Below are 24,209 nucleotides of genomic sequence, written 5' to 3'. Positions count from 1 at the left end.
CCACGTCCGACCCGATGCGCTTGTATCCACCCAACGTGTAGTACAGCGCAGGGCACGGGATAAGCACTTAAATCCCACAGTTATTATTACCGGCTTTGGTCCCGACGGCCCATTTGAAAGGTAATCTCCTCGGCCTCCCTTTCAACGGGATTGCTTACGTTTCCCGGAGAAGTCCCTGTCCTGTACGGATAACACCAATGCGCCGACTCACCAGGCGAGGATCTCCTCCCGCAGAGCGCTCTGCCGGGAATCTCCGCCGACCAACCAGATGTGCTGTCGGCGGGGGCGGCGAGCGAGTTCCTCAACTCTGAAACAGCACAGAGGATCGCATCCGGCGCTTAAGTCCAGATCTGTAATTTACTGATTTATATTAGCGTCCGTCTCCCCGCCTCAGACCGTAAGCTTGCTGTGGGCAAACGGTGTGTCTGCTTATTGTTCTACTGTTGTAATAATAATCATGATGGTATTTGTTAAGCGCTTACTATGTGCGAAGCACTGTTCTAAGCGCTGTGATGGTACCGTTGCACTCTCCCAAGTGCTTATTCCAGTGCTCGGCACACAGTAGGTTCTCGTTAAATACGACTGACTGACCGACCACATCTTGATTTGCAAGATGCCTCCCCCACCCCCAAATTTCTATTTATTGAGCGCTTAATGTGTGCCGAACACCGTAGTAAGCGCACAATAAGTACGACTGAAGGAATGGGTGGATCCAAAGTCACAGAGAAAGGTTCACGCCAGCAGGGCCCTGTGCTGCTTGAGGCGGGGAAATACCCCCACCTGCCTCTTTCTAAAAAGCGAATTTCCCACCTCATCGATCCCAACCCCGCAAGACGGGGCGGAAACGCGCCTCGGGCTTCACGAGGAGGCCGCGGGCCTCGACGTGGGACGACAGCAGACCGACATCAGCCAGGCCGGGGTGAGACGGCGGCGTGTCGGAGGCCGTTTGCTCCCGTCCCCGAACTCTGTGAATTCGCCGGTGGTCGATGAAAGGGTAAGGTGACCCCGTTTAGGGGACGAGAGACCAGAGGTCGTCTCCCACAGCCGGCTCTAGCCTCTCCGCCTCCACAGGGGTCCGGGTCTTCCGCGCGGAGCCGTCTGCTTCGGCTTCTTCGGGCCGGTCCCTCCGGAAGAACACGGATCGCGGCCCATCCCGGGTTCGTGTCGGTCGTGGCTCCGACCGCGACCCATCACGTCAGCGAGAAATCCGTTCAGCGACACCGTCGGCGGAGGCCCGGAAACTCCACCGACACGTCGGGGCGACGTTGGAAGACGAGGTCGTCGGCCCCGATTCCCGAAAGGTCCGCTCTCCAGGTTATCGACTTTCCGACGGGAAAATCTTTCTTCTCGCCGGACATCCTCCGCGAGCTCTCTCTCCACGAGGCGCTCTTAAACTTCTCCTTTCCGGCGCGGCGACTCTCCACGGCTCCGAACCGGAGACGGAAAAACAGTCCGCTCCGGGGTCCCGTCCGACCCGCGCGATACTCATGGACTCGGTAGTGCAGGAAGAGGGGCTCTGGTTTCCGTGGAGCCTAAAGCCGAATACGTTAAGTTTCACCGGCTCCGTCGTCTGGAACGGATCTCCGGAGAAGTCGTCCCCGTTCGGCTTCGCGGAGAGGATCTCCGCCCGACGAGGTCAAAGAGTCTCTCACGGAAGGGGATACGGCCCGGCCGGAGCTCCGCCCGGCTCTTTGGAAAACGAGGTTCCGGTTTGAAAGACGTGGTAGTACGAAAATAAAACAGGAGCCTGAAATACGCATGACCGTAATCGTATACGAGGGGTCAAGATCCTACGGAACCGTTCGAAAAAACACACCTATAAAGAGGATTGGAAAGGTACCGAAAAATAGCACTTCTGTATAAAATTTCCCTAAGAAAATATTGCTCGTAATAAAAAGGCGGGTCTCCCGCACCCGCCTTTGCCTTTGAAAATGCTCTCGAGTCCTCACGCCGATCCGACTCAACCTCCCGGTAATTTGGCAGGTGATAGGTACGAGAGCGGGAACCTGATCTAAGAAAAAAAATCGCATCGCACATACGTATGTATATTTTGTTGTCGACGTCGAGAGGGCGACACCGGACCGGAGGAGAGGACCCTTCCGAAGGAACCAGATCCCGTGTACGGAGGACCCGTCCTCTCGCGAACACACGCCGAGAGCGGTCCGGCGTGCGCCCGGGGGAGGGGGCCGGCGCGGGGCGGCGTCAGTTGTCCACGGGGGGGTCCGGCTTGACCCCCGCGGCGCGTCCCACCTGCACGCACGGGAGCCTGGAATAGTTCTTGAGCAGCTGCTCGATGGCGACGTGGCGGACGTGGAGCTCCGAGGCCAGAGAGTCCTTCTCCTGCACCTGGCGGGCCAGCTCCTCAAACACCTCTACGGGAAGGCAAGATGGTCCCACCGTTAGTCTGTGGGCGGGCAGGCCGGCGCCACCGGCCCCCGGACGAGCCCGCGGGAGACCCCCGTCCTACTTCGGCCTCTCCGGGCCCACCCGCCCGGCCCGCTCCATTTTACCACACGGAGGCACGTTCCCGCCAGCTCCTCGCCGGGCGGGACGCCTGAGGAAAACGGAAAGCCCGGCCCGTCTCTGAGGAGATTCCGGGGTGGTTGGAGGGGGCGGCTAGGGAGAAAAACGAGCGCGACTCCCATCCCACCCCACGGGTGACGCGAGGGGGGCGAGGGACGGAGGTTCCCCGTCCCCCCGGGGCCGACGACAACCGGAAAAAGGTCGGAGAGGTTGTTCTCCCCCGAAGCGGAGCTCTGCCGCAGGACCCCCTGGCATCTCCTCGCCCCGGGACCTCTTCCTCGGGCAGAACGGGGCCCACTGTCTCGGGGCCGGCTTTCGTTTCATCCCCTCCGCGGCCCTCGCGCGTTCCACCATCTACTCAGACCGCTCCGGCTGCAGGAATTTTACGGCTGCCTAGAGGGTCGGCTCCTTGCGGGCGGGCGGGGAACCCGTCACGTCCTCATTTTCTACCTTCCCGGCAGGCCGGGGGTGAACATTCCACAAAGGCTCCCACCCCCAGCTGGCGGCGACCGTCCCGTCCTTCAAGAGGGCGGGCCGGCCCTAGGGCCCCCTCGGTCATCGCCTCGAGGCGGAGCCCGGGTCTGGGAGTCAGAAGGTCCCGGGTTTTAATCCCGGCTCTGCCCCTTGTCTGACGGGTGACCTCGGGAGAGTCGCTTCGCTTCCCTCTGCCTCGGTTCCCTCATCTGTCAATGGGGATTGAAGACCGTGAGCCCCCCGGGGGACAGAACGATTCGCTGGGATCCACCCCAGCGCTCAGTACAGTGCCTGGCACGTGGTCAGCGCCTACAAATACGATCATCATTATTATTATCGCACCTCGTGCTCTACAATAATAATTACGGAATCTGTTAAGCGCCGACTACGTGCCAGCCATCTCCTCTCACTCCTCCGTCCCGGCATTCGACCGCGTCCCCCCCCCAACCGATTCCTCCACGCGACCCAAGTCCCCCAGGGAGGCCTCTTGCACCCGAGGTGCCCCGGGGGGCCTGCACGAAGCCGGCGAGAATGACCCCCTCACCCTGGATCTGCTGCCGTAGCCGTCCGTTCAGCTCCTCTACTTCCCCGAGGCTCAGCGAGTGCACTGAAACACGAAAAGAAAACTCACGGGCACCGCGTACGGGGCTCCCGCGGCCCGTCGCGTTGGCGCTAGCGAGAGGCCACGGGCGTTCCTAAGATCTGTCGGCCGCGAGGGCCCCGTGGGGCGTGGGACCGCATCCTCCCGTCACCTCGGATCCACCCCAGTGCTCGGCATACAGTCGGCGCTTAACCGATACCTCGATCGTCCTCATTCTCATTTTAGCATCCGACCGGCGCGTCGGAGGGTTGGGACCCGTTTGCCCGAGGGTCTCGGGGAGGGTCTCCCGGCCCTCCTCGGCGGAGTCGAGGGCACGGGGGAGGCCGGTGGGAATGGCGATGATGATAATTAGGGTATTTGTTTAGCTCTTACCGTGTGCCAGGCGCTATAACAACAACGATGGTATTTGTTAAGCGCCTACTATGCGCCGAGCACTGTTCGCCCCCCGCCAGGGCCCCGGACTCCCCCTCCCCCACGATTTCTTTGTCCCCACGCCCCCGGCTGGAAAGCGGCGTGGTTAAAAAAAAAAAAAGGGGGAGAAACCGACTTCCTGTTCCCAGACGTCACCGCCGGGACGGCGCCCTCGGTGCTCTGCGCGCAGGGAGCGCGCGCGACAGTTACGACCGCTCGACTGAGTCCTTAAAGGCACGGGCCCCGCCACCGCGGAATCCCCCCCGCCTCAAGACCTCCCCCGGCCCCGACCCGCTTACGTTCTTCTCGGCTGTATCGCGGGCGCCGGACCCCGGAGTCCGGCCCGCGAGCCTCCGCCTCCTTCTCCCGGGTCGGGCCGTCGCCTTCCGCCCACGGGGGGCCTTTGGGGCGCAGAGGGGCCCCCGCGGCGGACGCCATCTCCAGCCGGAGGCCGGCGGGCTCGCCCCGTCCCGGGCCGCCGCCCCTCGGGCCGCCCTCTCTCCACGTGGCCGAATACCTCGGGACCCCCGAGTCCGACCGAGGCGGGAGCCTCCTCTCGGCCGGGGGCCGGAAGGGGAAGAGCTGGTGCTGTCTGGGGCCCTCGGGGTCCCCCTCGAAATCCCTGTTCTGGGCGTAGTGGACGATCCGGTGGAGCTTTTTGCTCAGGAGCGTTTTGACTCCTTCGTACGTGCTCTTGGAGAGTTTGGAGCGGGGAAAGTCCTGCTTGGCTATCAGGTGGAACTTCTCGAAACAGTCTCTGTGTCCTCTCAGGGATCTGGTGTGCAAGAGGTCAGACCTCGCGACCCCTGGGAAGAGAGACGAGAGATTCGCAGTTGAAAGCGGGGGAGCCCGCCGCTCGGCTGCCGGGCGACCGGGGCCAAGTCGGTTCGCTTCTCTGGGCCTCCGTTACCTCATCTGTAAAATGGGGACTGACGGCAGGGATGATGACGACGACAGTACTCGTGAAGCGCTCACTGGGTACCGAGCACTGTTCTAAGTGCCGGGACGGACACGTCTCACTCGGGTCGGACACGGTCCCGGTCCCGCACGGGGCTCACGCTTTTATCCCCTTTTCACAGATGAGGCCCAGCGAAGCGACTTGCCCCAGGTCACCCGGCAGACGAGGGGCGGATTAGAACCCAGGACCTTCTGGGAGCCGAGAAGAGCAGCAGGGAGGGCGGGGGGAGAGGAAAGGCACGTTCTCTTCCGAATCCGAACGGAGGAGAACGTCGTCTTAAAATAGTCTGACCGAACAACAGCGGGTTTGTCTCCCCGGGGGCGGTTAACGTCGGGTGGAGCTTCCCGGTGTCTGTGCCGGTCTCCCGTTCCGACGCCGTCCTTAAATCCGTCCCTGGCACCTCCGGCTTCCGTCCGCCCACGACGGGCCCCGCCCTCCCCGCTCCCTTCTCTCCGCTGGCGAGACCACGCGGGCTCCGTCGGCCCCCGGCCCGTTGCTCGTCTGCCGCTCTTACTCGGAGAGGATTTTGGGCTGCCAGGCGAGTTCCGGGGGGATGCGAGCGGCGAGGATTTCCAAGCTAATCCCCCCCTTCCCTAGGAGCGAAAGCAGGTGGGGGAGGCGGGTCAAGACGTGGGCTCTATCCTCCTCTCCCCGGCGCTCGGCACAGCGCTCCGTACACGGTAAGCGCTCGATAAATACCGTGGGGACTTCCAAACTAATCCCTTTTCGGAATGGAAGCAGTTGGGAGCGAGCCAAAGCGTGGGCTCTGTCGCCTTCTCCCGAGGGCTCAGTACAGCGCTCTGCACGCGGGAATCGCTCCATAAATACCGATCGCTGGATTAGGAGGAAAGACCTTGAGCGTGTCACTTGACTTCTCTGGGCCTTTCATTCGTTCGGTCGTGTTTACTGAGCGCTTACCGTATTCAGAGCGCTGTGCTAGGCACTTGGGCGAGTACAACGTAACAATAAACAGAAACATTCCCTGCCCACAGTGAGCTTACATTGGAGAGGGCTTCGGTTCACCTCCTCGGTAAAATGGGGGATTAAGATTGGGTCTGACCTGATTCGCTCATACCTATCCCAGTGCTTAGTACAGTGCCCGGCACATAATAAGCGCTTAACAGATATCATAAAAAAAAAAAAATAAAGTCGGTGCTCGATTTTCCTGGCCGACTCATAGCCGGCACGAGGGGATATTTAGGGGGCGGTGCACTCCCAGCCTCAAAACACAATAAGAGCTCAATAAAAACCACCTATAATAATTATGGTATTTATTAAGTGCTTACCGTGTACTAAGCGCTGGTCCTTAATCTCTGACACCTCCTTAGTCCCGCTCTAAGAGGCCCCCGCTATCCATGCGGCGCGGCTCAGCGGAAAGAGCCCGGGCTTGGGAGTCAGAGGACGTGGGTTCTAATCCCGGCTCCGCCACCTATCAAGTCTTTTGGGCAAGTCACTCGCCTTCTCGGTGCCACGGTTATCTCATCTGGAAAATGGGGATTTTCCAATTGGCTCGTATCCACCTCAGCGCTTAGTACGGCGCCTGGCAGGTAGTAAGTGCTTGACAGATACCAGAATTACTTTTATTATTTTTATATTAATGCCCGCCTCCCGCTCTAAACCCTAAGGTCACCGTGGACAGGGAATGTGTCTATCGTTCTGCTGTCCTCTCCCGAGCGCTCGGTACGGTGCACTGCACACAGTAAGCGCTCAATAAATACGCCCCGACCGACCGTTTTAATTCCCCAGCGCCAATGGGCTCTCGCTAAACCAACTCGAATTAAATGAGCTGACGCTCACCCAGTGCCCGACTCCAAAGAAACTCACTAGACTCGTTCGTCCGAGTGGAGGCCTCAATCTGCCAGGCAAATCGAGTTCTTCGAGACCTGTCGACCGCGCCGAAAGCACCCGTCAGAATCTCTGCCCGGAAAAACGTACTCTTTTATCACAACACTGCAGAGATGAGCCCGGAGGCATTAACTTGAGTCTGTTTACGATTCCCTTGGCGCTGGAGATTTACGCTCTGCTCTCTGGGAGGGGCTTCTTCCCGTTCTTTTAAGAGATGGGAGTTTAACCCTCTTTCTGGATGGAAACTCTCATTCCAACGTTTTTAATCGAGCGTTTACTCTACGCAGAACGCCGTACTAAGCGCTTGGGAGAGCACGATGGAACAATAAACAGACACAGTCCCTGAGGGTGGAGATTAAACCCCTTTCTGGATGGAAAGTTTCATTCCAACGTATTTATTGACCGCTTACGGTGTGCAAAGCGCCGTATTAAGCGCTTGGGAGAGTATAATAGGACATTAAGACAGACGTATTCCCCGCCCACGGCGAGCTTAGAGTCTAGCGGGGGAGAAAGGCGTTAATATAAATAAATTAGAGATAAGGACATAAGCGCCGTGGGGCTGGGATGAATGGAGTCAGGACGACGCAGAAGGGAGAGGGAGAAGAGAGGAAGGAAGGCTTAGTCAGGGAAGGCCTCTTGGAGGAGATGAGCTCGTGATGGGCAGGTAGTGTGTGTTTACTGTTGTATCGTACTCTCCCAAGCACTTAGCACAGCGCTCTGCACACGGCAGGCGCTCAACAAATGCGACTGAATGAATGTGCCTTCAATAAAGGCTTTAAAGGGGGAATGAGTCCAAGCCCCCCGGCCGGCTTGGTTCTGTAGACTGCAAAGACACTGTGGGCGGGGAACCTACTAACCAACCCTGCTATACTGGACTCTCCCAAGCGCTCAGTACAGTTGCCCTGCACAGCCAGCCGGCGCTCCACAGATACGAGTGATCGCTTGAGCGCGGACCCGCGTTCTTTAGAGAAAAAGAAAAGCTGTTCAGGTTTTAAATGTGATTTCTCTCCGCCCACCTCCCCGCCCCCCACTCCCACCGAGTCTCTCTTTTCGGCTGTTCCGAAAAGTTGGCACAATCTCCCACCGCCCATCTGGAGGGCTTCGCTCCCTTCCGGCCTTTAACTCCCCCCTCGGCGGACCGCATTTCCTTTAAGGGTAACGGCGCCCGTCTCCCCGTGGCCCCGGCCGTTTCGCCGTCCCCCGAGACTACAACACTTCGGATCTAAGCGGGAACCGGTCACTCCCTCCCCGGCTCTGCCGCCTGTCTGCTGTGCGACCTGGGCGAGACGCTTCACTCCTCTGGGCCTCAGTTTCCTCCTCTGTAAAATGGGGAAGACCGTGAGGCCCATGCGGGACGGGGGTCGGGCCCCACGTGATGACCTGGTGCCTACCCGGCGGCTCTAGGTTGTCAAAAAGGGAAACGGAGGGACGCGGATAGGAGGCGATTAAGCCTGGAAGCCTCACGGGGGACAGGGACTGTGTCCAAATTCGTTAGCTTCCATCAAGCCCAGCGCTTAGAACAGTGCCTCGCACAGAGTAAGCAGCAAGGTCTCCTGGACAGAGCCCGGGCGGCAGAAGGAGCCGGGTGCTAATCCCGGCTCCGCCACACATCTGCCGAGTGACCGCGGGCACGCCATTTCACTTCTCTGGGCCTCAGTTCCCTCACCTGGAAAATGGGGGATTAAGAGCGTGAGCCTTCTGAGGGACAGGGACCGTATCCAACCCGATTACCCCGTATCCACCCCAGCTCTTCGCACATAGTAAGCGCTCAGCAAATACCATTAAAAAACCCCCACCGGGATCTCGTTTCCTGCTCTTCGCCGCCGCGGTTGGAGAACGGACAATTCTGAGGCGGAAGCATTCGCCCACACCGAAGGACTTCCTGCTGCCGTCCCTCCAGGCCCCACGCCCCGTGGGAAGCCGGAGCGGCGAGATTGGGGAACCAAACCCTCCTCTGCTCGGACGCCGCCTCCGACGGCCGCGGAGCTCGCAGGAGCCGTCCGCTCGGGGCACGACGGAGACCTTTCCACGGCTTCCTCGCTCGGAGGGATTTTCTCGGGGAAGAGGGCGGATCGCGCTCTCATTCCCTGGTCGGGTAGGTGCGGAGGGGGAGGAGGAGCGGTCCGAGTCCGGACGGGCTTCAGAGGGCCGAAGCGTCGTGCCGAGGCGCGAATGTCACAGAGCCAAAGACGGTCGCGCGATCTTTACGGGCCGTTCATTCATTCGGTCGGATTTAGCGAGAGCTTTCGGTGCGCAGAGCACTGTACTAGCGCTTGGGAGAGGACGGTAGAGCACTAAACAGAAACAATTCCCTGCCCGGGACGAGCTTACGGTCCAGAGGGAGCTTACAGGGTGTATGCACGGCCGCTTTTTCAACCAAAGGAGGTGTCTGCCGTCAGTCGTCGCTCCCGCCGTTTTAACTCTGGCAGCGCGTTGCTAAAAAGTATCAGACGGAGGCCGTGCAGACGGCGTATTTTCCTTTCTGCAAGCCCTCAGACACGGCTCCTAAATGACCAGGAAATCCAAAGTTCCCCTACCGACCGTCACCGCCGATCAATCTATCGTCTTTATTGAGAACCTGCTCCGCGCCGAGCACTGTACCGTGTCCTTGGGAGAGCAACTACAACATGCAACAGTTGGTAGGAAAGGTCCCCGTGGTGCAGAGAGAGACACAATCCCTGCCCACAGCGGGCTCGACGTCTGAGACGGGGAGATCGACAGCGAAACGAAACAACTGCGCCAAACGGCGTGGGCTACCTCACCGCTCCGGGCTGACACTTCTGGGGGACAAGTTATCGTCTTCAACGTCGCCGACGATGGCATTTACTGAGCGCTCTCTGTGAGCGCAGAGCCCTGTACTCAGCGCTTGGGAGAGGACGATCCAACACAGTCGGTAGACACGTTCCCCACCCAGTCTAGAAGGGGAGACGGACATTAATCGAAACTAACCCCGCCGGGTTTCTGGCGGCAAGGCATCCTTAGCCACGCCGCGTCTCTAGCCAGGACAGGAGACGCAGATTTCAAATCCAACACCGTAAGCCACCGGGAACTCTCCACGGCAGCTCTGGAGATAAATGCCACCATATCAACGGTATCTTTTTAGCGCTCACTGTGCTAAGCGCCGGGGTGGACACGAGCAAACGGGCTTGGACGCCGTCCCTGTCCCACACGGGGGGCCCTCACTCTCGATCCCCGTTACACAGACGAGGCCCGGCGAAGCGACGTGACTCGACGAGAGGCGGAGCCGGGAATTAGAACCCAGGTCCTTCCGGCTCCCAGGCCCGGGCTTTAACGATGAGGCCACGTCGCTTCCCCGCGTAAGTGAGCTACGGTGCGGGGAGAGACGGAAAGAGCTGGCCTTCTCGCCGCGTTACTTTCAGGGTCACTCTTCGCCGGCCAGAATGAACTCCCCGCTTAGTTGCCGCTCAAAGCGATTATTCTGTCGGAGAAGCGGCGTGACCCAACGCAGACAGCACGAGGCTGCGAGGTGAGAGGCTCTAAGTTCTTGCCCCACCTCTGTCACTTGCCTGCTTGGCCATGCGATGAGCTTCCAACCACCCCGGTGCTCGGGACGGTGCTCGGAAAATAGGAAGCGCTTAGTGCAGTGCTCTGCGCGTAGTAAGCGCTCAATAAACGCTACTGAATGAATAAAAGCATTTAACAAATATCATTAAAGAAAAAAGGCCACCGTCTGTCGCGACGCTGGGGATTAAAATACCAATCGGACGCCGCCGCCGAGAACGCCACCACGAGGGCGGGGGTGATGAGTGACACGGCCAAAGGGACGCCTTCTCCCTTTGAAAGGTTCGAAAGAACTCGGCCATACGGAGCCTTTGATTTCACCCTTCTTTTGTCTCGTCCCGTTAATATTTCTTTCGGCTCATCGGACGCGCTAGGAGACGCCAGACACTCCGGCAGACCGCCGCAGACCTCCCCCTGGGGTTGGGAACGCAGTCGGATGGATCCGGACGTCGTTCCGGTGACTTTTTTTTGGGGGGGGGGAAAACTTTCCAGTCGAGAAAGAAACAGCGAGCAGATCCGACGGCCTCCAAACAAACAGCTCCTCGCGTCTTATCGGGAGGCGGACCGCGAGGCCGTGTTTAATGACTTTCGTTTTTTTCCAAAGGCATGCACAGATGGCCTTTGCAGACTGACATCATTTTGGTTCGTTCCAACGGAGCTGGTGGCTTTCATTCATTTATCGAGCGCTTACTATGTGCAGAGCACTGTACTAAGCGCTTGGAACGGACAGTTCGGCCACAGCTAGAGACAATCCCTGCCCATCGACGGGCTCACGTTCTAATCGGGGGAGACGGACGGACAAAAACGAGACAACTTAATCACGATAGACAAAGCACTGTTCTAAGCGCCGGGGGGATCTCAGAGTCGTGGAGCCGGCAGAGTTGCTTGACTCGCGAAGCAGCGAGGCCTAGCGGATGGAGCCCGGACCTGGGTTCTAATCCCGGCCCCGCCAATTGTCTGCTGGGTGACCAAGGGCAAGTCGCTTCACTTCTCTGGGCCTCAGTTCCCTCATCTGTAAAATGGGGATTAGCCCCGAGCGGGACACGGGCGGTGTCCAACCTGATTAGCTCGTATCTCCCTCGGCGCTTAGTACAGTGCCTGGCAAGGAGCGGACGCTTCAGAGATACCATTTAAGAAAAAAAGCTAGGTCATTTTCCCACCAGCCTCCTCCTCAAACGTGGATGGGATTTTTCCCTCCACCTCGCCTCCGTTTGCCGACAGAGATGCGCCATCCATCCGGGCCGGAATTCCGTCCCCATCCGAGTGGGTGTGGATGCCACCGAACGCGGATCGGTAAACCTCTCCCACCCATGAGGAACGTCACTCAGCCCCCAAAAGGCCGAGTCAGGATTAGAACTCGGGTCCCTCTGACCCCCCCCCCCCCCAGGCCTGGGCTCTATCCCCCGCGCCACGGTGCTTCCACCCACCACTGAGGAAAAGGGCGTGAGCTCACCGTGGGCAGGGAATGTGTCTGTTTGTTGTGCTACTGTACTCTCCCGAGCGCTTAGGACAGTGCCCTGCACATGATAAACGCTCAATAAATACGGCCGCACGCATCTCGTAGCTAATCCCGCCGAACGCTTCTTTCACGGGCAGCTTTTCCTCAAGCGGAGAAGAGTCGGCCGGATTAAGAGGCTTAGTTCCCTTTTCCAAAATCAACAGAATCTGACAAATGGTGAATCAGACGAACGTCAGCAGGCAGAACCAGAAAAGTAGCTGTGCTTAATCTTCGCTGCTTCACCTCAGGAGTCCGGGCAGCGTCCTTAATGACGAATTTAAATTCCTAATTTCTCTCAGGGGACGTGCCTACCCTCTCTGCTCTATGGTGCTTGGCCACACAGCGCTTAGATCAGTGTTCCGCACGCGGTGAGCGCTCAGTAAATACCAGTGACGGACTAAGTTACGGAACCCACGTGATTCGGTAACTCATCTCACCAGATATTCCACAATTTCAGAGGGAGGATTAGCTTCCTCATTCCGATCGGTCTAAAAATGAAGAATATTCCCCTCCTGTGTCACCGATTGGCTTCCGCAACTGTTGCGACCTCGAAGCGGGGATTTTCCGAGAGGTTTCGGGTGACATCTACCTCGTCCGAGTCGCGGCTCAGTGGGAAGAGCCCGGGCCTGGGAGCCAGAGGGCATGGGTTCGAATGCCGGCCCTGCCACCTGTCAGCTGTGCGACTGTGGGCAAGTCACTTCACTTCTCTGGGCCTCAGTGACCTCATCTGGAAAATGGGGCTTAACTGTGAGCCTCACGTGGGACAACCTGATGACCCTGTATCTAGCCCAGCGCTTAGAACAGTGCTCCGCACACAGTGAGCACTTAAATACCCACATTATTATTATTAATCGTGAGAGAAGCAGCCTGGTGCATTGGTAAAGGCGCGGGCCCGGGAGTCCGAGGACCTGGGTTCTAATCCCGGCCTTGCCCCTTGTCTGCCACGCAGCCAGAGTCATCATCATCATCGGTACTTTTTCAGCGCTTCCTGTGCGCGGAGCACTGTCCTACGCACTTTTTTATGGAACTGTTAAGAACCCAATAGGCGCCGAGCCCCGCACTAGACCCAAGCTAAGCAGGTTGGATCCAGTGCCCGGCCCAAACGGGGCTCGCGCTCTTCATCCCCCATTTTACCCACGCGGGAACCGAGGCCCAGAAAGGGCAATGACTCGCCTCAAGTCACACAGGAGACGAGCTGGCACATCAGGGATTAGAACCGTGAACGCGACGGGGCCAAGTTTCCATAACAGGTGACGGTTTAAGGAGGCCCTTGGAAGGTGAGGAGATGAAGGAGAGATTCGCATCGCCCTCCTCCCACCCATCACGCCTCGGGTTGGCTCGGCCCGGCTGCCGGCAATCGGTCGACCGCATCTGAGCGCTTCCTGCGTGCAGAGCCCTGTGCTGAGCGCTTGGGAGAGGACAGTATAACGGAGCTGGTGGACGCGATCCCTGCCCACAGTGAGCTTACAGTGAGAGGGGAGACAGAAACCAAAAGTTGGGGCCGGGGTTGTGTCGTGGGTTCCAGCTAGACTGGAAGCTCCCGGAGGGGGGGCAGAGATTATGTCCACTCTACTGTGCTCTCCCTGGTGCTCAGTACAGTGCTCCGCACGCAGGAGACTGGCAGCTCTGCGAGGGGAAGGCTCAGGTGCACCGTGGTATTTAAGTGCTTATTTAACGGTGCCTAAATACATCCTCATCACATTGGACACCGTCCCTGTCCCACACCGGGCTCCCAGACTTACAGACGAGGTAACCGAGGCACAGAGGAGTGAACTGACTTGGCCGAGGTCACGCAGCAGATACGTGGCGGAGCCAGAATCGGAATCCGGGTAAGTGGCAGGGATCGTCAAACGGGTGCTGACATTTTTTCGTGCCTGTTACTCATCTGAAAATGCTCCGCGCTATTTCTCGCTTGACCGATACCGAGAGTCGCACCGAGAAGGGGAACCGAGAAGAAACGTAGTCTGAGATTCCTGACTGAGTTCTCTCTCACCCTGCTACTATGCACTGCATAAACACGAAGGAAAGAAAACTCAAGGTTTTTCAGGGGAAGGGATGATTCAACCTTTCCAATGTCAAATGTCTTCACCTTTAAAATCCTTCTTTGTTCTCCTTCTTCCAGTCCGCACCTACTGCAAACTATGTGGGTTTTCCCCAACTGTCTTTTGAAGAAAAAAAAATCGAATCGCATTAACTCCGAGGCGTTCTACTTAATAATGACGTCAGCTATCTGCCAACAGGGAGGTTTGCTATACGACGCGTGTGGAGGAACGTACCCAGAGTCATAACTAAAAGCGTTCTCCATCTGAGAGAATTCAGCAGAAGCTTCTCAAAGTGAAAACCAAAATGAAAAACTGGGGGGATATTATCACTATCATTTTCCCGGCTGTCGGTTTTGAGACGTTATCCTTCTCCAAATGCCCCAAGTTAGGAACAGAAATCATTTTTTGCCAACGGAATTTTTTTTGGAGAGGCAGCTTGGCCCCGTGGGAGAAGGACCAGGGTTCTGCTGCTTCTCTGCTTGTGTGACCTCGGGTAAGTCACTTCACTTGTCTATGCCTCAGTTCCCTCATCTGTAAAATGGGGATTAAGGCTGTGAGCCCCAGGTGGGACGAGGCCTGCGTCTGACCTGATTATCTTGTATCTAGCCTAGAGTTTGGTCCGGTGCCTGGAATATAGTAAGCACTTAAAAAATAGCATAAAAACCGCCCCCCGAAAAAGCCCTGATTACCTTGAATCTCCTCCAGCACTTAAAACAGCGCTTGGCACATAAAATGCGCTTAAATGCCACAATTACTCTTATTTATCCCAGTACTTAGTACAGTGCCTGGCACATAGTAAGCACTTAAATACCATAGGGAAAAAGAAAAACAAAAGCTCGAGTGGCCACCTACATGGATGGAATTGTCCTGTCACCGGTGGCAGATCAAACTGCATTCTGAAAGTTTAATGAAACTGGGACTCTCTTCCCCACTAAGATCGGTTTAACGAGACAGATTTCAACACACGCAGTTGGATTTCGGAATCCCGAAGACCTAGTTTTAAATAAAAATATCTCATTTTCAATCTCCAGTCCATAATGAGGTTTGGGAAACCCACTTATTAAAGGGAACTAATTGCGTCCCTTGAAATGGAAAACAACCATCAAGTTTCATCAGTGCGAAGAACTACATTCTACACTAAAAACCAGATGGGTGTGTTTGATTGAAGCATTTATTTATCGAGCTGCTGCGTTTGAGGGCTATCTCTGGACTACTTTCTTTGAAAGAACTGAAAAAGAAAAAAAATAAAATGAGAGAGCCAAAATAATGGCGAGAGGCAAAGTAAATTACTAGGGCTCTTTCCATTCTCGTGAAGAGGGGCACGGAACGACCGCTTCTTTACATGTTTATTTAATAGAGAGGGACTCAAAAAATGCTTTTGGCCACTAACTACACTTAACACCTTTAAGGATATGCAAATCTGAATTTTCTACGTGAGCTTACTTAGCAAAAAGGCCAATGTTTTCCTGCCAATTATTTCCTCAGTAAGGAAGACATCCCCCCGGCCCCCGCCAACAAATCTAAATATCAGTGACAATTATTATGATTTACGAAATGCCAAACTCCAGACACCTTAAGGAATACCGAAAATCAGGAGGTTGTCGGCTGCTGACTCCCGACAGTAACTGCTCTTTCCGAATTTAATAAAAAAGGGAACGTCAACGCGTCGGCTAGAGCGGTGACTTCGTATACTCCGGCCCGGAGAGACCGTCGTTTTTCAGTTCACTCGTTCAATCCTACGTACTGGGCGCTGTGTGTGGACCAGCGCTCGGGAGAATACGATGTCACGGTAAAACAGAGACGGCGTGGAATCCGACCGGCTCCACAAAATCAATCTCAACTTGCCTTCTGGGACAGATACGTTCATTAGCACAGGGACGGGGACGGACTTCCGCGGGACAAGACACGGGATACCGCCAGATGTCAGATTTACGAGGTGTCGAGGAATTCCCACCGATAGCCTGTGTTTGCGCTCCGTCCCGGACCCGATGACCCATTTTTAATAAAAAGGGGAAGGAGGTCGAAATAACTACTCTCAGCTTTCCAGGTCCCAATTCCAACTCACGGCCCCGTCCTCCCCAGCTAAATTCAAACGACAGGCGGACGGTTCCTTCATTAGCCGCGCTGCTTCGAGGAGACGGGCTGCTTTAAAGTGTGTGGAAAAATGAGAGTTTAAGGCCGCCAACGTGAAAACCAAAGCGACGCTAAGTGTTCGAAATCCGTGGACAGACGCTCAGGCCGCCGCCAGAGGCTTGGGACTACTTTACGAAAAATCTGGGGATTTTACAGATTCGTGATGCTGAAAGAAGAGCAACCACCTCAGTGTTCAGGCCCATAAAACCAAATCCGAATCCCACTTTAGGACTGAAAAATTGCTTCGTCGCTGAACAGATGACCAAGGACGAATACTTCCATAAACGCCGGTATTTCCCAAACTCGACGAAAAGAGGCATTTCGACTCGGCTAGGATTACCTAAACGATAAATATCGTCACGGAAATCAACTCATCTTAATCCTCGTAACCATCGACGCCGCAAAGACTTTTGTACGAGCAAAAAGTGACGGGCATCGATTCGAGCGATTTCTTAATTATTCTAACTTGACTTTGCCTTTTTTTTTTTTTTGGGTTAAGTCAAGGATCTCACCCATCCCATACGCACACGAAGGAAAACATTCCATCCAGTTGATTTCACATCGACATATCTTCTCTCTGGTGGCAAACCCTGACCTTACTTGACAGTAGGGACAGTAGGTTGTAAGAATGAAATCAAATCGCGTCTCACCCTCGATGTTGAGCTCAAAACAGACGTGGCAAAACGAGAGAGTTTCTTTGTCCGTCCCCAGTTTACAAATACTGCAAACGTTGTCATCGTTCAAGTCAATGTTCACAAACTGCTCTTCATTCATAGTGCCCCTATTAAGGAAAATAAAAAAAAGCAGCGATGAATCAATCCTATTTATTGAGCGCCGCGTGCAGAGCACTTTACCGAGCGCTTTGGCGAGTACGACACAATAGAGCGGACACGTTCAATGCCCACAACGAGCTTATCTCCCCAAGTCCCGTACGCTCCGAATACCTTCTCCCCACACAAGGAATCCCCGAGGGATAAGACTGAAACAGCGTGGCTCGGGAGAGCACAGGCCGGGAACTCGGAACTCCGCCGCGGGACCCCGGGGCAAGTCACTTCGCTTCTCCGGGCCTCCGTTTCCTCAGCTGTAAAGTGGGGATTCGGTCCCTGTCCTCCCTCCGCTTTGGACGGGGAGCCCCGTGTCGGACAGGGACGACGTCCGCCCTGATTATCTTGTTCCTACCCCAGCCCTCAGAACGCGCTTAGCACAGGGTGACCACTTGACCAAATCCAACACTCATCATCCGAAGCAAGCGGCTCCCGGTGACGTCGGCCGCCCTGAACCTCAGAGCGTCCAAGGGAACGCAGAACGTTGGTTTTTTCCCATAAGGTCACCCCTAGGAATGGAATCAGGGCGATATTATTCCCGTCGAGTCGCCACACTCGAAGGCCCTCGGTCTCAAACCCCATTTTACAGATGAGGTAGCCGTGGCCCAGAGAAGTGAAGTGACCGGCCCCGGGTCACCCGGCAGACAAGCGGCCCGAGCTGGGATTAGAAACCCATCTGTTGCCGAACTGCGCTTCCCAAGCGCTTAGCACAGTGCTCCGCACGGAAATACGCCCGGATGAACGACCTTCGGACTCCCAGGCCCGGGCTCCAACCGTGACGCCACGCGGCTTCTCCGGTGTTTTGAGAAAGGGAGGTGCCCCGGGCCCGAGGGAGGAGGCGAGGGAGAGGAGACGGGGGGCCGGTGAGGAGCGGAGCGTGCGGGCTAGAGTAGATCGGCCGGGAGAGACAGGAGGGGACAGGCTCGGTGAGCGCTTTAGTCAGGGAGAAGGAATTCCGCTTTGAGGTGGAGGACGATGGGCCGTCCCGGGAGTTCTCGAGGAACGGGAGGAGATGCCCCGGGAAGGCCTTTTAGCCCGGCCTCGTGGGGCCCGGCAGCCACAGGACCTGGGTTCTAAACCCCGCCTTCTGCCAGCTGTCTGTCGCGTGACCTTGGGTGAGTTGCTTCACTTCTCTGTTCTCTGGCCCTCGGTTTCCTCAACTGCAATACGGGGATTAAATCCTACTTCCTCCCACTTAATAATAATGATGACGGCATTCGTTCATTCAACAGTATTTATCGAGCGCTTACTATGGGCACAGCACTGGACTAAGCGCTTGGAGTGTACGATTCGGCAACAGATAGAGATCATCCCCGCCCGGTGACGGGCTCACGGTCTCATCGGGGGAGACGGACGGACGAGAACGAGACGACTTAATCACGATCGACACAGCACTGTTCCAAGCGCTGGGGGGGGATACCAGGTGATGAGGTCGTCCCACGTGGGGCTCACCGGCTTCACCCCCGTTTTCCAGATGAGGGAACTGAGGCCCAGAGAAGTGAAGTGACCCGTCCAGAGTCACACAGCTGAACGAGAGGCGGGTCTGGGATTAGAACCCACGACCTCCGACTCCCAAGCCCGGGCTCTTTCCACCGAGCCACGCTGCGAGACCCGTGAGCCCGGTGTGAGACGGGTACCGGGGCCAATCCGGTAAAACTAGTAATCAACCCAGTGCTTAGAACACCGTAAGCGCTTTAACAAATGCCCCCAAAATAAAATAAATAATCCGAGCTGCAGGGAGAAGCCCGGACGAGAGGCCCGGACTGGAGGAGGGAGAGAGAGGAGGGCGCGGGGGAGTCTGAGACACGTCGTGAAGGGAGAACCGACGGGATTCGACGACAGGACCGAATCCGCGGGTTGAACGTCAAGCCGGGGAGGCAGGGAGGATGGCGGCGTCCTCTTCGGCGGCGGGAAAGTCACGGGGCGGGCAGGGTTTAGGTGGGACGACGAAGGGTCGGGTTCGGGACACGACTGAGGTGTCGAAGGGCGGGAGGAGAGGCGAGACCGCGGGGGAGGAGAGAGGTCGGGGCCGGAGGCGGCCGCCCGGGACTCACCCGCGACGGGGCGGGGGTCGTCCCCCAACCCGGCGGGTGGGGACGGAGAAGAGAACCCAGAACCGGACCTTGAGGGACTCCCCCGGTCGGGGAGCGGGAGGCGGAGGAGGAACGGGGAAAGGGACGGGGAAGGCGCGGCCGCAGAGATAAGGGGAGGAGGGCGGGAGGACGAGGGCGGGAGGACGAGGGCGGGGAACGTCGCCGGGACCGAGTCCAGGCCGTCGGGACGGGCAAGGAAAAGGGAATCGGGGACCCTGGAGGACGCCCCCGACGCCCATCGCGATCGCGACGGCGTTCGCCGACGGCTTTCCGCGTCCGGTCGTCGCGCCGGGGGGACACGGGTCGGCCCGGCGGGGACGCGCTCCTCGTCCCGGGGGTGACCTCGGGCCGGTCGCCTCACCGACTCCATCCGGGAGCCCCGCGCGGGAGCGGGGCCGGCTCCGACCCTGCTCGTAACCACCGCGGCGCTCAGTACGGCGCCTGGCACGTAGTAAGCGCTCACCGGAGAACCCGGTCATCATCGTCGCGTGGGGCTCACGGTCTGAGTTCGGTGCGGGTCCGGCCTTACGGGTTAACCCCGTGGGGAATGTCTCTGTTAGACCGTGCTCTCCCGAGCGCCCAGTACGGCGCCCCGAACGCCGTAAGCGCTCAGTAAATACGATCCACCTCTCCCGCCCCCGGCCGCCCCCGTTTGGGCACATCCGCCCGGACCGACCTCAGTCCGCGGGTCCTCCGGTCAGCGGGGGCGGCGCTCACGGTGGCTCGGTGCTATTCAGCGAGTGCCTGCTCCGTGCCGAGCGCCGTACTGAGCGCCCGGGAGGGTCCAATACAACCAAGTCGGGGGGACCCATTCCTCCCTTCCCCAGGCCGGACCGTCTGAGCCTCGACCTGCTGCGCGAACCCAAGCGCTTAGCTCGGCGCTCGGCACACAGCGCGCCCCGAGCGACTGGCCGCTGGCGCGGCCGATGGAGCCCGGGAGTCAGAAGGTCGTGGGTTCTAATCCCGCCTCCGCCACTCATCAGCTGTGCAAGTCACTTCACTTCCCCGGGCCTCAGTTGCCTCCTCTGTAAAATGGGGAGGAAGTCGGTGAGCCCCACGCGGGCCAACCTCGGGACCCCGTATCCATCCCAGCGCTCGGCACAGCCCTTGGCACATAGTAAGCACTTAAAAAACAACAACCCGTCGTTACAACTTGTCCTGTTCTGTTTTGCCGCTTTTAGACTGTGAGCCTGTGGTTGGGCGGGGATCGTCTCTGTCTGTTGCCCAAGGGTCCATTCCAAGCGCTCAGTACGGTGCTCTGCCCAAGAGAAGCAGCGCGGCTCAGAGGAAAGAGCCCGGGCTTGGGAGTCCGGGGTCATGGGTTCGAATCCCGGCTCCACCACCTGTCGGCTGTGTGACTTCGGCCAAGTCGCTTCACTTCTCGGTGCCTCAGTTTCCTCATCTGGCAAATGGGGATGAGGACCGGGAGCCCCACGTGGGACAACCCGATCACCCTGTCTCTCCCCCAGCGCTGAGAACAGCGCTCGGCACATAGTAAGCGCTTAACAAACACCATCATTGTTATTGCTATTATTGGTGGATCGGTAAATGATGATTATAACTCCAAGTGCTCGGTACAGTGCTCGGCACAGAGTAGGCGCTCAACCGCTAGGGCCGAACGAATGAGTGGGAGGACCGGACTATCCCCAGCGTTTAGCCCAGGGCTCCGGCGCTTGGCACCTAGTAAGCGCTCCACAAATGCCATCATCATTATTGTTCCAGGCGCTCAGCACAGTGCTCTGCACACAGTAAGCGCTCAATTCATAGAGCTGAACGAATGAGTGGGAGGCCTGGACTGGCCCCAGCGTTTAGTCCAGCGCTTGGCACCTAGTAAGGGCTCCACAGATGCCATCATCATTATTGTTCCAGGCGCTCAGCACAGTGCTCAGCGCAGAGTAAGCGCTCAACCGCTAGGGCCGAACGAATGAGTGGGAGGACCGGACTGGCCCCAACGTTTAGCCCAGGGCTCCGGCGCTTGGCACCTAGTAAGCGCTCACCAAATGCCATCATCATTATTGCTCCAAGCGCTCAGCACAGTGCTCAGCACAGAGTAAGCGCTCAATCCAAAGGGCCGAACGAATGAATGGGGGGACCGGACTGGCCCCAGCGTTTAGTCCAGCGCTTGGCACCTAGTAAGCGCTCCACAGATGCCATCATTATTGTTCCAGGCGCTCAGCACAGTGCTCAGCGCAGAGTAAGCGCTCAATAGATAGGGCCGAACGAATGAGTGGGAGGACCGGACTGGCCCCAACGTTTAGCCCAGGGCTCCGGCGCTTGGCACCTAGTAAGCGCTCAACAAATGCCATCATCATTATTGCTCCAAGCGCTCAGCACAGAGTAAGCGCTCGACCGATAGGGCTGAACGAAGGAGGGGGGGGAACTGGACTGGCCCCAACGTTTAGCACAGTCCTCCTACCTGGGCCGCTCCTCCGGCCGCGCTGCTCCCACTGCGCGCTATTGTTTCCGGCCGCCGCCGCCAGGGGGCGTAGTTTGGCCAGGCCAGCCCACCCCGGACGGGCCCATTCCCCGGACGGGGGGGAAACGTCCACAGAGGCCGCCCCTCCTCCCTCTCCCATCCGCCCTCCCGACCCCCTCCTAAATTCCCCTCAAAATCTCCGTCTCCCAATTGTCCTTCCGCGGCCTTTCCGGCGTGGACCAGCTACGTTTCGATGGACAACTGGGCAACCCTTTCCCCCCCACACACACAACGTCTTCGTGGACTAGTCCGGGCCTGCCTCGGCCCACCGAGCCGGAGGAAGCAACCACCGGGAAAGGGGGGGGGAGGTGAACGGACCAACTTGGGGCCTCGGTGGTCGTTTGCCCTCGCGGTCGGCGGAGACGGGAGGAACGTCGGGATGGGAGGAGCACCGGCGTTTCATATATTTAATTCGGGGGTTGAGTCGGAGGATCATCTCCCGTCAGGGGGAGGGAGAAGGGGAGTCGCCCCCTTTGGGAGATGGTACGTTCCGTGTCCCCCCTCCCGTTCAGCCCGGAGCCCGGCCAGAATCCGGGCAATGACGTCACAGGCCCCGCCCCGGGTTACGCCCCCTGCTGGCCACGCCTCCTATTGACGGGCGGCTCTGCGGAGAGGAGGAAGCCCTGATTTTCAGCTGTAATCATCCTCCTCATCAATCAATTCAATCGTATTAAACCCTTTCTGTGTGCAGAGCACTGTGCTAAGCGCTTGGGATAGCACACTACAGCAATAAAGAGTGACAATCCCTGCCCACAATAAGAATCATCATAAAATGTTGTATTTGTTAAGCGCTTCCTAGGTGCAGAGCCCTGTTCTAAGCGCTGGGGGAGATGCAAGGTGATCAGGTTGTCCCACGTGGGGCTCACAGTCTTAATCCCCATTTTACAGATGAGGGAACTGAGGCCCAGAGAAGTGAAGTGACTCACCCACAGTCACACAGCTGACACGTGGCAGAGCTGGAATTCGAACCCATGACCTCTGACTCCCAAGCCCGGGCTCTTTCCACTGAGCCACGCTGTATTAAACCCTTCCTTGTGCAGAGCACTGTGCTAAGCGCTTGGGATAGTACACTGCAGCAATAAAGAGTGACAATCCCTGGCCACAATGATAATAATAAAAAAAGTTGGTATTTGTTAATGATGATGGTGGTATTTGTTAAGCGCTTACTATGTGCCGAGCACTGGTCTGAGCGCTGGGGGAGATACAGGGTAATCAGGTCGTCCCACGTGAGGCTCACAGTTAATCCCCATTTTCCAGATGAGGTAACCGAGGCCCAGAGAAGTTAAGTGACTTGCCCACAGTCACACAGCTGACGAGTGGCGGAGGCGGAATTCGAACCCATGGCCTCTGACTCCCAAGCCCGGGCTCTTTCCACTGAGCCACGGTGAATCATCATCATCATCATCATCATCCATCAATTCAATCGTATTAAACCTTTTCCGTGTGCAGAGCACTGTGCTAAGCACTTGGGATAGTGCACTACAGCAGTAAAGAGTGACAATCCCTGCCCATAATGATGATGATGATAATAATAAAAAAAGTTGGTATCTGTTAAGCGCTTACTATGTGCAGAGCACCGTTCTAAGCGCTGGGGTAGATACAGGGTCATCGGGTGGTCCCACTTGAGGCTCACAGTTAATCCCCATTTTACAGCTGAGGTCACTGAGGCCCAGAGAAGTGAAGTGACCCGCCCACGGCCACACAGCTGACGAGTGGCGGAGCCTGGATTCGAACCCATGACCCCCGACTCCCAAGCCCGGGCTCTTTCCACTGAGCCGCGCTGCTTAATAACAACTGTGGTATTTAAGCACTTCCTACGTTCCCGGCACCGTACCGAGCGCCGGTGTGGATGGACCCGGTCCCCGTCCCACGTGGGGCTCACAGTCTCCATCCCCCTTTTACAGATGAGAGAACTGAGGCCCAGACAAGTGAAGTGACTCGCCCAAGGTCACACAGCAGACAGTAATGATAAGTGTGGCGTTTCTTACGCGCTTACCATGTGCCAGCCACTATACTAAGCGCCAGGGTGGATACAAGCCAATCGGGTTGCTCACAGTCTCCATCCCCATTACACGGATGAGGGAACCGAGGCCCAGAGAAGTCGGGGGACTTGCCCCGGGTCACACAGCAGACGAGTGGCGGAGGCGGGATTAGAACCCAGGTCCTCCCGAGTCCCGGGCCCGGGCTCCAGCCGCTACTCTGTGCTGCTTTTCTCCTCACCTCGATCCCTGCTCCACCCCAACTCCCCCGCAATGATTATGATATTTCGGAAGCTCTGATTCCTCGCTGAGCCCCGACGTCGATCCCGCCGCGTCATCCGATGGGCCGTGGATCCCGGGCTCCCGGTCCACGGCAGCTCCCCGTGACCCACGAGGAAAGCCGGGGCCCAGAGAGGTTAAGCGACTCGCCCGAGGTCACAGAGCAGGGTGACGTAGGCAACCTCGGCCCTCTGGCCCAACCCGGAACTTGGAGCCGTGGCCACCCAACTCCGGTTCGCAGGCCTGCGACGCCCTCAAAACAGATCCGAAAAAATGAAGGCGGCCGACGGAAACGCGTGGACTCGTGTCCGCTGTGTGGCCTTGGGCGGGTCGCTTGGCTTCTCTGGGCCTCAGTGAACTCATCTGTCAAATGGGGATTAAAACCGCGAGCCCCGTGGGGGACGGGGACTGGGTCCGACCTGACCGGCTTGTATCGACCCCAGCCTTTAGAACAGGGTCCGGCACACTGTAAGCACCTAACACTTGCCATCATTATTATTATTATTATTTTTATTAATAATTACAAATACCATCAAACCCCCAAGCCAGTG

At 57.5% G+C, this 24,209-nt stretch overlaps 1 protein-coding gene across 3 annotated transcripts; it reads right to left on the bottom strand.

Annotated features, from left to right (window-relative positions):
• Nucleotides 1–2,029: 2,029 nt before the first annotated feature.
• C17H21orf91 (chromosome 17 C21orf91 homolog) lies at nt 2,030–23,765 on the bottom strand. Of its 3 annotated transcripts, none has more exons than XM_029082578.2 (5): nt 23,621–23,765; nt 16,658–16,788; nt 4,309–4,815; nt 3,542–3,604; nt 2,030–2,372 (listed from the first exon to the last, which is right to left on the bottom strand). In XM_029082578.2, exons 2-5 carry the CDS (start codon nt 16,779–16,781, stop codon nt 2,203–2,205), a joined length of 864 nt encoding a protein of 287 aa, XP_028938411.1. In that variant the 5' UTR covers nt 16,782–16,788; nt 23,621–23,765; the 3' UTR covers nt 2,030–2,202. The 3 variants fall into 3 exon arrangements, with proteins under 3 accessions (XP_028938411.1, XP_028938412.1, XP_028938410.1); XM_029082579.2 differs by lacking the exon at nt 23,621–23,765 and adding an exon at nt 21,719–21,814; XM_029082577.2 differs by lacking the exon at nt 23,621–23,765 and adding an exon at nt 21,341–21,442.
• Nucleotides 23,766–24,209: the final 444 nt, after the last annotated feature.

Source organism: Ornithorhynchus anatinus, chromosome 17 (genome assembly GCF_004115215.2).
Source record: "Ornithorhynchus anatinus isolate Pmale09 chromosome 17, mOrnAna1.pri.v4, whole genome shotgun sequence".
NCBI lineage: Eukaryota > Metazoa > Chordata > Mammalia > Monotremata > Ornithorhynchidae > Ornithorhynchus > Ornithorhynchus anatinus.
The sequence above is the reverse complement of the archived record's forward strand: the minus strand, read 5'-3'. Positions and strand labels throughout refer to the sequence as shown.